At 41.3% G+C, this 15,152-nt stretch overlaps 2 protein-coding genes across 9 annotated transcripts; both read right to left on the reverse strand.

Annotated features, from left to right (window-relative positions):
* Positions 1–156: 156 nt before the first annotated feature.
* On the reverse strand, positions 157–6,740 carry LOC139576237 (adhesion G-protein coupled receptor G2). 6 transcript variants are annotated; one of them, XM_071402058.1, is made up of 14 exons: positions 6,609–6,740; positions 6,125–6,193; positions 5,199–5,432; positions 4,837–5,011; positions 4,600–4,750; positions 3,969–4,091; positions 3,686–3,805; positions 2,729–2,768; positions 2,438–2,553; positions 2,223–2,341; positions 1,749–2,017; positions 1,544–1,649; positions 1,009–1,298; positions 157–779 (listed from the first exon to the last, which is right to left on the reverse strand). In XM_071402058.1, exons 2-14 carry the CDS (start codon positions 6,186–6,188, stop codon positions 634–636), a joined length of 1,953 nt encoding a protein of 650 aa, XP_071258159.1. In that variant the 5' UTR covers positions 6,189–6,193; positions 6,609–6,740; the 3' UTR covers positions 157–633. The 6 variants fall into 6 exon arrangements, with proteins under 6 accessions (XP_071258159.1, XP_071258163.1, XP_071258158.1 ...); XM_071402062.1 differs by lacking the exon at positions 5,199–5,432; XM_071402057.1 differs by lacking the exon at positions 6,609–6,740 and having other exon boundaries at positions 3,969–4,079; positions 6,125–6,244.
* Positions 5,167–15,140, reverse strand: LOC139576238 (adhesion G-protein coupled receptor G5-like). 3 transcript variants are annotated; one of them, XM_071402065.1, is made up of 15 exons: positions 14,794–15,140; positions 12,896–13,199; positions 12,759–12,797; positions 12,326–12,379; positions 12,021–12,123; positions 11,740–11,881; positions 11,081–11,206; positions 10,842–10,961; positions 10,700–10,745; positions 10,480–10,574; positions 10,194–10,309; positions 9,772–10,040; positions 9,478–9,580; positions 8,978–9,258; positions 6,939–7,390 (listed from the first exon to the last, which is right to left on the reverse strand). In XM_071402065.1, the coding sequence occupies exons 4-15, from the start codon at positions 12,366–12,368 to the stop codon at positions 7,293–7,295; spliced, it is 1,542 nt and encodes a 513-aa protein (XP_071258166.1). In that variant the 5' UTR covers positions 12,369–12,379; positions 12,759–12,797; positions 12,896–13,199; positions 14,794–15,140; the 3' UTR covers positions 6,939–7,292. The 3 variants fall into 3 exon arrangements, with proteins under 3 accessions (XP_071258164.1, XP_071258166.1, XP_071258165.1); XM_071402064.1 differs by having other exon boundaries at positions 12,326–12,420; positions 14,794–15,079; XM_071402063.1 differs by lacking the exons at positions 12,759–12,797; positions 12,896–13,199; positions 14,794–15,140 and having other exon boundaries at positions 5,167–7,390; positions 12,326–12,703.
* Between the last annotated feature and the right edge of the window lie 12 nt (positions 15,141–15,152).

The following is a 15,152-nucleotide window of genomic DNA, read 5'->3' on the forward strand; positions in this document are numbered from 1 at the left end:
TGAGATCGGATATTTAATGAAGGTTGATAATCATAAACAACGTACACTTCAAGTAAAATTATTCCCTCAAAGCACTTTCCCAATAAATACATTGGAATGATACAGAAGAAAATGCATGTCACGATGGTATAAATGGATTCGGGTGACAGGCGCAGGAATGCGTAATCGTTTTTTTTATTCAGCCCCAAATTACCAAACAAACACGTAACAAAGACACAGGGTTGAAACCCAAACAAAAGAGCGAGGAGTACCTCGAATAAATAACACACGAGCACAATGATTAACACACGGGACGAGACCCGTAATCATCTGCGCAATCCACAAGGGCGCGAAAGCCCAAAACACACAGCACAGGTACTCACACGGACCAACGGACATTGTAACAATAATCAACCCCACCATGGTGAACAAAGTGCACATATATACAAATACAATCAGTGGGAATAGGGGCCAGGTGTGCGCAATGAAATTCCAGAGGGATCCGTGACAATACATCAACACAACCGGTGTAGAAACCATAACTCAATTTGAAAGAGAAAGAAAGAGACAATGCATATGCCATTAGACACAAAGCCAAAACTCCCCTTGCCATCTAAGAAGATATGGGTGATCTCCATTGTGGACAGACATTGTTTACTGGCAGGGGTTGTTGCTAGGGAACATGTCCTCCTTGGGTTTGGCTGTAGAGGTGTTCAGAGCTGCTGATGTGCTCTTGGTATTCGCCGCCAGCTCCCTGTCTTTCCTGGCAGTGCCACAGATCCATAGGAATATAAAGAATCCTTAGAGAGAGAAACACAGACAGATCATCACTCAGACTCCACCCACATAGGTGCTCAATAATAGGTGCTTTCAAACTATTCAAGATCATAGGGCCACATTTTCTCTACCTGACACTCCTCTCCCTTTGTACTTAATCTTATTTGATCTCCATTCTCTTCCCTTCCACCCCTCTACATCAGCTTTACTATCTCTTTCTGTCCCTGTCTTTCGTGATGTTCCCTGTGTCACCTTGGAGGGAGTTGAAAATGCTGAACAGGTAGAGGATGGGAAGGTTGACATAGCCGTAGCTGAGGAAGGCCAGGCCCCAGGTGATACCCAGCAGGCAGGTCAGACCCAGGACGGTGCCGATGTCCTTCCAGGCCAGGCTTGCCTTCCCAGGCTTGCCCTTACTGCCATAGCGCTGCAGCTGGCAGATCCGGGTGGTCACCGTTAACAGAATGCCAGAGTTAAGGACAAAGATGATGGTGAAGTAGGCCAGGTTCATACTGTAGAAGAAGGGGATGTCCATGATCCAGCAGCTGGGGTGGGGAGAGAGCGTTGGTTAAAATGCAGTGACGCAGTGATTAAACTGTGATTCTATTGGACAAACTGCATCTGGTCTTTACCAAACACATAGTCATATTCACCTTGTCCTCAACATTCACTTATTGATCTCCACATAGAACGTTCATTAGGAACATAAATATGCTGTACATTGGGCCACCCCTGAAATTGTACTGATAAAAAGTGAACATTCAAAAAGAGAAAGATAACATTTACTCACATTGTATTTGTCTGGTTAGTGTCTGCCATAGTCATTTCTGTAGGTCCATATAATGGTTTGATATCCTTGACTGCCAATGAAACTCCCACAATGATACCGGGGAGTCCTGAACAGTGCACACACAGCATGAGTGTTCCATGTCCGCAAACTCTTGTCCCACTGTATCTCTCACCTGAAAGAGCATGTTAATAACTGATTCACTTACCCCAGCCAATGGCAGACAGCTTGGCCATATAGTGTCGGTAGTAAGTGTTGAACACCTTGACCAGGAGGAGATACAGGTGGACAGCTTCAATGGCCATCCAGGTGAAACAGCTGAGGAGGCTGTAGTGAATGGCCGCCGCAATGAAGATACACACGCCCCTGATGCCCAGACTGGCCCCCCACTCGTTGAGCAGGAAAGAGGTGTTGAGCAGGAACAAAGCCCCGCTCAGTGACACGTGGATGCTGTTGGCGTTGTCCACCCTGGAGTTCCTAAAGGAAGGGTACAACCGTATCAGACAACTGATAAAACAGGGTGGATAGATGACTAGTACGGGCGCAGTCATCTATGCAGACGCAGGGAAGACTACACGGGCCATGCTGAAATAGACACGGGGTGAAACATGATCCAATTCAAAATTGAGAACGAAGGGGAAAAGTGGGCAGGCGGCATTTTGGTGAGGTGGGGGTCGCATACATGGTAATGACGTAGGTGAGGAAGGATACGGCGGTGAAGAAGGCAGACAAGCCACAGCCAATGTAGCTGATGTAAGACAAGACCCGCCAGTGCACACCGTCAATAGATAGGTCGGCGATCTGGAGGGGATAAGAATGGATAAGGCATGACGACTATCACCAGATGACATTTATGAGAGGATGATGTAGATGAATGGATGGATATAAATTGCTCACCAGCAGCACGGCAAACGGCGTGGCGTGGTTACAGATGCACTCCACCACGCTGTCGTTGATCTTAGTAGCGCATCCGTCCGTTTTCCAAAAGACAGTGTCTGGGAGGTTTATGTCCCCTGTTTGGAAGAGAGTGCCCTTTTTTAGTCACTCGCAAATGCAGTCAGTACAGCTTATATTGCCATATGAGGCAACAACAAAATGTTATGCAAAGCACTGTGGTATGCAATGGACTGTAGTTTTATGTAAACACAGTTACTGTAGGCCTACATACTGTAACAGAAATCAACCCACCATAGTCATTGAAATATTGACATGACAGGCTGTAATTCACCTGTAGAGAAGAAAAACACTGATACGGTAATGCATGAATTGAATCAACTGTAAACTACAGTGAGCTACAAAATGATTGGGCCAGTAACACATTTGTTGTTGTTTTGGCTCTATACTCCAGCATTTTGGATGTGATGACTATGAGGTTCAAATGCAGACTGTCCGCTTTCATTTGAGGGTATTTTGATCCATATCGGGTGAACCGTTTATAACACTAATAAGGACGAGTGAGAAAGTTACAGATGCACTAGTATCATACCCCCAAGACATGCTAAACTCTCACCATTACAATAACAGGGGAGGTTAGCATATTTGTGGGGGGAATGATACTTGTGCGTCTGTAACTTTCTCACTCAACATTATTCACGATTCATTCAGGACTATCCGTAATCATGGTAGCATCCACATTAATGTGTTAAAGTGTTAAGAAACATATTATATTGTTATTTACAATAAAAGTGACTCCAGAATGAAATAATACATTATTTACCATTAATTTATATTGGGCACAAAGTAATCTGAAACACAACCAAAACAAACAAGAAATGCAACCAACAAGTTTGTAGATTCACAAGCTTGATGTAATAATTGCGTGCTAGGAATATGGGACCAAATACTAAATATTTTTACTACTTTAATACACATATAAATGAATGAGTCCCAATACCTTTGGTACACTAAAATGGAGAGACTATATACAAAAAGGGCTGTAATTTCTAAACAGTTCACCCGATATGGATGAAAATACCTGAAAATGAAGGCTGACAGTATGAACTTTAACCTCATAGTCATTGGCTCTGTACTCATTTTCCTGGAGTACAGATCCAAAACAACCAAGAATGTGTCACTGTCCCAAAACATTTGAATGTCGCAATTACAGGAACATCCTAAATCTTATGACGACAATTTACAATTTACTGGTATTATAGGGTCAAACAATTTGAACTTCATCTTCAGTGGAGTGATCAAGTTCTCAAGTTGTCTGCCGCCATCCACCTCTATCCGTATGACCATGGTTCTCACGAGTTCCTCTTTAAACTGGATAGAAGAGGGTGATAATGACATGGAGGATTATGAGGGTTGCGATTTCATGAAAGCCCAGTCCATCAAATTACAAAATGTTTGATTTATTTTAATTTATTGAATTGGAAGAATGATTGAATTTAATTCTAGAATAGATGCACAATATGAGAAGTCCTACCAAGAACTGATTGGGTGATTTATAGGTGACCACGCCCACTCTCCTCTTTTCCTCTGGGATGTTCTGGAGTGCATCAATAGGGATCCATGTTTCCGGAATGTAAGAGTTGTTCTGAAAGAGGAGCTGAATGATTTCAGTGAGAAAGGAAAATACCTAGCTGACACACTATACTCATTATCATTACTGCTTCTTTAATCTTTAATCAGAACAACAGTTTTCAGCTGTGCTCACATAATTTCAAAAGGGTTTTCTAATGATCAATTAGCCTTTTAAAATAATAAACTTGGATTAGCTAGCACACCGTGCCATTGGAACACAGGAGAGATGGTTGCTGATAATGGTCCTCTGTACGCCTATGTAGATATTCCATTAAAAAGCAGCCGTTTCCACCTACAATAGTCATTTACAACATTAACAATGTCTACACTGTATTTCTGATCAATTTTATGTTATTTTAATGGACAAAAAATGAGCTTTTCTTTAAAAAACAAGGTCATTTCTAAGTGACCCCAAACTTTTGAAAGGTAGTGTATACATTTGGCATTTACACATGTTCTATAGGTTGGGTGCCTCTCTGACCTCAATCTGAGACAAGATGCCCAAACACAAACCCAGATAACAGCAGCCCTACCTCTGGTGCTTTTATTTTCACCATCTTGTCATCAGCACTGGTTAGGTTGGTCAGGTTGAACACAGTCAGAGCCAGATCACTGAGGTCGTAGTACAAAGGCTCTCCAGGGATTGAGATGTTTATCATGTTGTGTACCAGGCCCCGTTCAACGCTGCAAATACAGCACAGAGACAGGGCAGGTTATCAAAGTTACGTCTCTGTCAGAAGTCAATGGGAACAGGTTGGCGGGTTACTGACCCAATATACATCATCCTTATGGTCTGATTATTTTCAAACAGGTCTGCACACATATTTCGCATGTTCAGGACCCTTTTGAGATCCTTTGGACCCTCACTGGGATGGTCTTGTATCTCTCTCATCAGGGCAGTGATTTCTGTCCCAGTACACTTGGTGACCTCACACGTGGATGAAGCTGAGGGACAACAACAACAAAGAGCCGTGGTATTAGCGTTACAGTTCAGTAGGGGTTATTACTGTCATTTTGTTATGAATATATAACACCTCTGACATCACAGAGGAATCACAGCGCCAGTTTCACGTTTCATTCAGAATTTTCGAGATGACGAATAGACAAAAAAAATATAGGTTTATTTGCTCACTTATGTTGAAGATCAACTTGCTGGTTGAGTTCTCGACTACAGAAATCTTCACCGTCTGACACTCAGTGAGGTTAATTGAGGTCATATTCATTGGGGTGCACTCAACATAGCTTTCAATGAACCAAAAGCATTTCAGATTTTCCTCAGCTTTATCTTTGATGGTGATAGTCTCGTTTAGCATGTTTATTGTCATTGAAAACTCCCCAGTTGTGGTGTTTAAATAAAAGGTATCATCTATGAAAATGAAATAGCAATAGATAAACAACACTACCGTGCATAAAGTTATTATTATTTGGTTGATACCCCATAATTCAATTTATGAGTTACAACAACCATGAATGGGGTTATTTACAGCTTTTTGCCTAATAATTACAACAGCATAAAATAATGCGCCAATTGTACCAATATCAACTCAAATCAAGTGTACTTAAGTCCTCCATATCAATTGGGGAGGACGGGCTTGTGGTAATGGCTGGAGCGGAATGAGTGGAATGGTATCAAACACATCAAACACATGGAAACCATGTGTTTCCATGTGTTTGATGCCATTCCATTTGCTCTGTTCCACCCATTATTATGAGCCGTCCTCCCCACAGCAGCCTCCACTGATTTGGTCCCACAGTGCATTAAAATGAAACACAGTTTGAGCTCATTAATCAAATCAAATCAAATCGTATTTGTCACATGCGCCGAATACAACAGGTGTAAGACCTGTAAGACAGTGAAATGCTTACTTACAAGCCCTAACCAACAATGCAGTTTTAAAAAAAACTTTAAAAAAGACCTACAAAAATATAAGAATAAGAAATAAAAGTAACAAATAAGTAAAGGGCAGCAGTAAAATAACAATAGCGAGGCTATATACAGGGGGTACCGGTACAGAGTCAGTGTGCGGGGGGCACCGGTTAGTCGAGGTGTGCTAGTACCTGAATTTGAGCAATTCATAGCCAGTGTTCCAGATATCAGTAGGAGTAGATGCAGAGGAAACATTGTGGCTGTTTTAAGGGTAGAACAGTACAATATACGAATGACAAAAACATACATTACAAAGCAATCCTTATTTTCAACATTCTGTCATAGCCCTTACCACTCATTCAACATTACACTCAGTAAAGTGCACGATACAGCCTGAGAATTTCATTTCAGCTCGACACCTAGGCTAACACTACTTAATACCACAACGTATACCTAACACATTCTGTTTGTTTTCAACAATGTTTCAGCACTAACAAAACCTAGCCATGCGTTCTGGTTATCAACGCAGTGATGTCTGCTTATTCCCAGACATATCATTCTGCCATCACTCAGGTAAGATAATGACACAACATTATCAACACAATAGCTGAACTTTACAATGACAAAATAGGATTGAATCATATTCCTCACACACAAACACATACACTTACTTACATGCTAGGAGTTGATTTCACTCACATTTGATGTCCTTGTGGGGTGAGCAAATGATCTGTGAAACCGCTGTGTGCTTTGTAGACATAATTCGATCATTGAACACAGTAAACTCCCATCCAATTTGTATTTCCAACTGTGCCGTTAACAAACGTCTATTCTAATGTTTGGAGCTGTTTTTTTTCATGACTGTGCATAGTCAAATTTTATAACTGCAACATTTTAATATGTAACCTTTAGAGGAACCTGGTGGCATTGCATTTGTTTTATGCAAATCTAGTCTGAACTTCAGCTTGCTCGAGCGAAGCATCAATGAATAGGCTACAGTTCTGCTTAGGTTAAACTTATTTATCTTCTGTTGCAGGTTAATCAACTAATGAGGGATAGGATCTCACCACATTACATCAGATCCTGTTGGCTCACATGATTTATAATTGAACAAACCACATATGAAAAGAGTTCTGAAAACACCTTCCTTCATTCCATCACTAAACAATCGCAAAAATAAAAAATAACAATATGACATGCTATTGTATTGGTGAAAAACAAGTGGGTGGTTTGTAGACATTTTCGAAGGTCTAGAGTTTAGAGGAACCTGGTGTATTCTCAAAAGAAAAAATCTCAATAAAGTTTGAAATGAACATTGACAACAACAGTGCTGGATTGGTTGACAACAGACTTTTGTCCTCAGGTAGATCTGGTATTGGTAATGTGAGTGTCACTGCCAGGTTGGCTGTCCTCAGTCTTCCATTTGAACACACAAAACCAGAGGAAGATGAAAAAACCTACAAAAGAAGATGAGACATATTACCCTTCGAGACAGAACGTCATTACAGTATTCAGTCAACCTCTCACAACACACACAATATATTCCAAATGTCAATACTTATTCAAAGTTGGCATTTTCTGTAAGAAGCTGTTCAGCACTGGAAACAACTTCCAGAATGTTTAACATGTGTTGCTAGTGTTGGTGAGTTCACAAAAAAAGATACCCTGGAACAGCTGGGTATGAACCCTTTTTGTTGCTGTTTGTATAATGTGGTTGTTTGTATTTTATGCTAGTATTTTATACGATGTGATTTTTATTTTTCACAATTAGGCCTATTCTACTTTTTTATTCCTATTATTTTTTACTTCTTACTCCTATTATTTTAAAGAGCCACTGAACACGCCGATTGGCGCATGTGTTTTTCTGTTGCTCATTAAAAAAACTAGATTTCAGTCTTGGAGGTGTTTCCTGACTGATCCCACATTTGGTTAATGTTTGTCCACCACGAGTCACTGTAGATGCGGAAGCCTATTTCACTTCCTCAAAATCGCCAGAATGAATCTAAGATAAGTCAAGAAATCCGTAACTAATTTTGATGCTTTTGCAGAGGATGTTTTAGTTGTGCAATTTTATATCTAACTAAGGTGTTTGGTGCAGTATTTCTCAAGTAAAAACATGTCAGAGCTGCTGGGCAGGTCTGTCTCACTGTCTATGCTACTGGATCGAGCAATCACCACAGCTGTTCACCCCATGTTAGTGGGCAAATGGACATCATTAAACCAAAACTCAACCTTCATTTATCCGTCGTGACGCACAGATGTTCCAAACTCAGAATAAATGTTTTTGGCTCATATCGATGCCACTGTTTTCAAAGGAATTCATCGCTTTTTAAAGGCAGTCGCTCTTTAAGACACATCTAAGGACTGGATTTGAAATAAATAAGAAATATGTGGAATGTTGTGATGCTAAATGATTTTATCTATCTGCCCAGGGACTACAGATAAAAACTAGCCAGCTAAATTTGGCACATTTCCAAAAATGTTAATCGATGTGTATTGTTTCAGTTTGTTTTCTTGTTTTCAGCAAAAAATGCATAGAGTAAGTGAATGTGAAGATAGGCTCCCGAGTGGCGCAGCGGTCTAAGGCACTGCATCTCAGTGCTAGAGTTGTCACTACAGACACGCTGGTTTGACTCCAGGCTGTATCACAACCGGCTGTGATTGGGAGTACCATAGGGCGGCGCACAATTGGCCCAGCGTAGTCCGGGTTTGGCCGGTGAGGCTGTCATTGTAAATAAGAATTTGTTCTTAACTGACTTGCCTAGTTAAGTAAAGGATAAATAAAATAGAGGAGATTATCCTGTATGTTGACCTACTGGTCATCCTTGCATTACTGCACAGTTGTTATGCCGTTAATGTTCCTAAGACAAGGAAACAACATTATGTTTAACCCTTCACCTACATAGCACACTGGTTGCATACACACGATGGCAGTAAAGTTTGTTTTTTGCATCAAAATGAAGTACCATTAGGTTACTACTAAATAATGAACACAGTCAGTTTGACCTGCGTCCATAAATGAGAGTCATGATAATGACTCTTACCTTGTAGAGAGTTGAGGACACAGAAAAGGTAGAGGCCAGGCGTGGTAAGCTGGCCGAAGGAGAAGAAGATGATGCCCCAGGTGATGCCCAGCAGACAGGTGATGCCCAGCACAGTGCAGGTGTCCCTCCGGGCCCTACCCTTCTCCCTTGACGTCTGCTCAGTGCGCAGAGACCTGAGGCGCCTCATAGTCACAGCCAGCATACCGAGGTTAAACACAAACACCAGGCCAAACAGACCCACCGTGGTCACCAGCTTCATCACATCATTAGAGAGGTAACACCTAGTTAGGCGAGTTAGAGAAGGGGTAGGGAGAGGGAGAGTCAGATAGACAGAGAGAGAGAGAGAGAGAGTGAGTGAGAGAGAGAGGAGAACCTCTTAACCTCAATGGGTGGTCCTCATATTTCAATACAGACTCTAATAATAAAATGTGACAAGAGGTTTTGGGGTTTAAACATAGCAGCCACAAGGGTCAGTCATTTAAGAAGTACAACAGTCTTACATCTCCACAGCTGTGCCATTGGTCTTAGAGGGATGAAGAGTCACACGGCTGTATGTGTCTTTGTCAATGATCACAATCACGATGACAATGACAGCAGGGAATCCTGAAACAAAATGAGACATTAGGCTATCTATTATACTGTATGCCCGCTCGGATCAACAAAACTCACAGAGGACAGACAGAAGGTTGGCCCATCACCCATGCCTCTTTTAAAAGATCCATTTTGTTTTGTTTTTGTTTTGCTTACTGTTTACAGTCATACGACCAGTTTCAGGTTGTAAAGTGCAATCTCACCCCATCCTACCAGGCTCAGTTTGAGCAGGTATCTCCTGACATAGATGTTGAAGACACGGACCAGCAACAGGTAAAGGTGGAAGCCTTCGATTGCTGTCCATGTGAAGGTGGCCAGTAGAGAGTAATGCAGAAGGACAGCAACATAGATACATGGCCCCGAGGAGGATAATGCTGCTACCTGCTGGCTGGGCAGGAAGTGCAGGTTGAGGAGGATCAGGGCCACAGACAGGTTGATATGCACCTTCAAGGAGATGTCTGTGCCTTTACCTCTGAACAATGGAATAGAGAGAAAGCGTGTGGTGAAAACAAGGTCAGTTGCTATAAAATGTTACATCTTGATGTCACTTTCTGATGATGTCAAACTTATGACAAACCAGCGGTTCCTGTGAAGAGCTGACCATGATGCCCAGAGAGTGACATACCTTTGAGTGGCGTACAGAACGATTGTGACCACCAGGAAGAACAGAGACAGACTGCAGCCAATCAGAGTGATGTAGCTTAGGATCTTCTGATCGCTTTCAGAGATGGAGGGAGACACCTAAACGCAGGAAAACACAACTAATGCTAAAGTGTATTTTTGTAGATGGGTATACTTTACTGACTTTGTTTTTATTCTCTTCCATTTGACTTTAAATCGTTTTTAAAAGGTGTGCTTATGCTGTGATAAGGAAACGAAGGAAGCACTGTGGTAGTTGTAAAGTTGCCTACCATCAGCACAGCAAAGTATGTGAGGTGGTCACATGAGCACACCACACGGCCCTCGTCTCTCTTCCACTCTGTGGTGCAGCCACCCCGGTAGAACTCTAAACATTCATTTGTACAGAGAAAACGCAGTAATGCGACATCACATGAATTGATACCTCAAGGGTATTACAAGTTTCATAACAGTATTATAATCCGTATTGTAACATTTCATATTGGCACTTACTATTGGTTGAAAAATTGAAGAATTGACAAGATGGTTGTTTGTCAGCCTATGAAAAACCACACAAATGACGCATCTAAGTTTATATTCTTGCCCACTAGTCATAGAACTGGTGCAGGTAGCAGAGAGTTGATATTGCACTCACCTGACTTTCCAATGTGGGGCGCTGTAGAGGCACGGAGAAGTTGACCTTGTCCCTCAGACCTGACACTCTCTTCTTGCTTACAGCCAGACCTACTATTCGGCCATCAAGAATCCCCAATTGCTAGAGGAACATTTCAAAATATGGCTTAACTGAAATAATTAAGCAAGGTACTAAAAACCCACACAGGAACACACATGCACGCATGCATGCACGCACCACACACACACACACACACCTACCCCATATTTTTCTGGTGAGGTAATCATGCAGAAGACAATGGTATTGTTCTCGTTGGTTTTCAAGAGCTCTTTGGGCAGGTGGACCTTGACCGTAGTGTTGGCCACATGGTCACTGTCTGATGTTACCTAGGTAACAGTACCATCAGGGATAATGACACCAAGGATAATGATCAGGCAGAGTTCACTATTGCTGTAAAATGATGTCCTGATGTCATCCCCATCTCAAATCACCCTCCCACCCCAAATGTCATACCTCGAATATACCATTTGCATTTCCATTCAAATGATCTATTTGCATGTGATGCAGGTTGGATGCAGGTTGGGATGAATCTTGTCCTGGAGGCGGAGCTGAGCAGTTTCCACAAGATAGGCCCGCCGCAAAATCAAAATTGTCTGTATCGTAAAATGTTTCTTGATAACAAACAAAAGAAATTGGGCTTAAATTAAGGTTAGGGTTAGGCATAAGGTTAGCAGTGTGGTTAAGGTTAGGGTTAAGTTTAAAATCAGATGTTTTGACTTTGTGGCCAGTGACTACTCTGCAGAGCTGCCTCCAGGACAAGATTCATCCCATTCCCAATAAATGCCAAACTGTACGTAGTTTACAGAAGACTGTGTGTCAACTTCCTCAAGCATTTCATCGTAGGTCACTGTCATCTTACCCGTTCTTGGCTGGCAGATATATTAAGCCCAGTAAAGTTGCCCTCTGCCCTGAATATATGAGCCACAAGCCTCTCAACAACGATTGAAGTCGTCTTACTCAAAGCTGTATTTTCAAGAAACATTTCTAGTTTCTCCACAGATCTGCGAGGAAAGCACAGACAAACAGAATACATATTCCTTGAGGTTTGGCAAACATACAAATGTCAATACCAGATTTGGAGTGTATGAAATGTATATGATATATAATCTATATTATCTTGCAAAATAATTTGATGCATACTTAAAAATAGTGCTGAGGTTCTCCGTCTTAAACTGCTCATTGACAACTTCCATCCAGCATCTTGCACCATCCACATCGACTACAGGCGGAACGTAAGATAGAACTGTACAAACAAACAATACGATTCATGAAACATCTGAGTCCTTATATTTTGTTTCAAATAAAATGTACATTTGATGCAAACTCAGGAAATCAAAGTGCTAAAAGTAGGCAACAGAATATCAGTAAGATAATAATCAAGTTCATAACAATTTCACTTTTTAAGTCAGAAGGTTAACTCGTATTTTTTTATTTTTTTTATCTACCTTGAGTGTAGTTGGAGCACGAATATTTGTTTCCTTCGTTCATAGAGAGACCTCCTGTGAGCAGAACCATGATGTAAAACAACCTGGACTTCATCCTAATTGGGTAAAAGTCAAACACGAGGTGGAAAGACATCCCTTACTCCATTATTCTGACTGTTTATCTGATATCACATCATCGTTGAATCAATCATTCAGGTGCTGCAATCGCCAAATATTCTAACTCCACTTCACACTGTCTCTGTAGTGCACCAACAGAGTAGCCAATGTTTTAAGCACCTATGATCCAGTGTAAATGCTCAGTCACAAAATGTTTGTTTACCTTTAACATCAGAAACACTCATTTTAATAAAAACAAATTCAATCTCATTGCCTACGCATTTTTGATGTGACCTAGTAAAGAGGAAATGCTGCTATAATTTTGCAAAGAACCCACCCACATGAGCCTGTCACCACTGAATGCTGGTTGGATATGCTGAAATTGATAAAAAATGTATACAATTATGATTATTGTAGAAATACATATTTGGATGTAGTAATAACAATATGTCTCAAAGTCAAAGTAGAACTCACCTATCAACCTGGGAAGTCAAGGTTCAGGGTAAAATGTTTTCAATATTATTAGAACAGAACTTGGGTCCTAACGAAGGCACTCAAAGAAGTGCAGAGGATGTCAGAGCGGTTATATGCATTCTAAGGAAGTACGGTGTGTGCAAATAGAATTTACAGAGGAAGTACATGCAGTATATGACAGATACTGTGTTACACAGTTTGACTCTGTTGTTTCAACTTATACCCTTGCTGTACACTTACCTGTGCGTTGACATTGTGTCATCACTGTCATGTGTTCTACGAGGCACGGGAAACGCCAAACAAACTTAAACAAAGGGAAATTAGTTTGAGTGATTAGAGGACTAAACCACTGGAGAGATATTATGTTTTCTAAGAAAATGACCTGCCCTTTCACTTTATTGAGGCTCAATACAAAATCCTGTAATGCGTTTTGTCTCGCATTGGTCATTGCAAAAGGCTTTGGCTGACTTGTAAGTGTGAATGCTCACTTAGGAGCGGACGAAAAGAAATCCTTCTATGACAGTGAATTTGATCATCGCCATCATCACCATCACAGCCACAGAATCTACATTTTACGCTGCTAACCAACCAGCAAAAACCTCTCCAATGCATAACATGTCTACCTATGACACAAGACAGCCAACGCAGATGATGCCGACCCATCACTCATGGATACTACATTCCAATGGTTACATCTGACAGAAAACATATATTTAAAAAAGGTATATACATAACATCTGACTAAAATCTATGTCAGTAGAGGGCACCCAGAGATAAGAAAATCTCTCTCAACTCTACTGAAGCCGTTTTCAAGGTAGAGTTACATGGCCGCATTTACCAAGTGTCTCAGAGTAGGAGTACTGATCTAGCATCAGGTGGTCTCTGTCCATAATAATCAAATGAATGACGATCTAAAAGGCTAAGCTGAACATCTATCAGCACTCCTACTCTGAGAGGCTTGATTAATACAGGCCCTATCGTATCAGTGACAGAAACACGGTCCTAGTCCTACCCAGTAGCCATACATACCCAGGGCAAAGCTGTGCCCATTCATTCTAAATACATTCCAGCCACATCTTTGTTTTGTCACTTAGTCCACTCTGGACACTGCTTTATCAATCAGCCTGTTTAGCGGCTGGCTGGACACATGGTCGCAGTTGTAAATGAGAACTTGTTCTCAACTGGCCTACCTGGTTAAATAAAGGTGAAATAAAAAAGGAAATACAAAATAAAAAATAGAACAGGAGGCCCACATTCTCAGGTGGTGGTGGTGCATATGCAAACCAAAGACATAGAGGTCCTAGATTGCTTCCTACGATTCTACACATATTGCCATGGGGCAGAGAGTAAAATATGCCGTTTTATAGCTAATCTCGTGCTATTCTACACATTTTGCCATGAGGCTGAGAGAAAATGTTGCCGTTTTACAGCTGATGTCCTGTACTTCTAAGCTGCGGGGATGTGTGGTACGCCAGCGAGCTTCAAATGTGATGACACTTTGCCTGTGTACTCTGTGGTGAGGCTGAGGTAATATCCAATAAAGGTGAACTTCCTGTTATTAGGCAGTTGAGGATATAACCAGCCAGGCGCTGTAGAACAGATGATAGACACATAAGAAGGTCACAAGTCATTGATAGTACAGGGATTCAAAATCCCCCCCCCCTTTGATCTCACTTGATAACCAAATGCAAAAGCTGTTCACCTAATCAGATTGTGCCTCCTTTGTTGGAAAGCACCCTTACTCGTGGAGAGGAGGTATTGGGCTGCGTACTGAGGTATGTCTCCCCTTCCTTTGGAGGGGACTGCTCCATTGACCCTACAGATATGTCTGTCCCCAGGTTAGACATTGGAGTTGGCTGAATGTGACAGAACTAATGAGAGGGCTGATATACACTCACCTGTCTCTTTCCAGCTGTTGGCACACATTTCCTCTCCTACTGGCTTGTTGTTGACAAACATGAGTGCTCTGCCTGGCTGCTGCTAGTCCTTTCCTGAGGCATTCTATTGAGGAATAGACTATCAATAAATAAGATATTTAATGAGAGAGGGACAAAAAAAATAATTAAGTAGGCCTACTAAGGTGTTATCTTGTTCACCAAGATCCTTCTGTCAATGGCAATTAGCCTAGGGAGGTGAATTGAAGTTTTTGAGCTACCAGGCAGTAGACCTACAATATAATCATTTTCAGGGCTAGGCTATTTGTTATTTCCAACTATGAAGTAGAATGAATTCAGCCAATAACAATATTAATAGGATG

Source organism: Salvelinus alpinus, chromosome 5 (genome assembly GCF_045679555.1).
Source record: "Salvelinus alpinus chromosome 5, SLU_Salpinus.1, whole genome shotgun sequence".
NCBI lineage: Eukaryota > Metazoa > Chordata > Actinopteri > Salmoniformes > Salmonidae > Salvelinus > Salvelinus alpinus.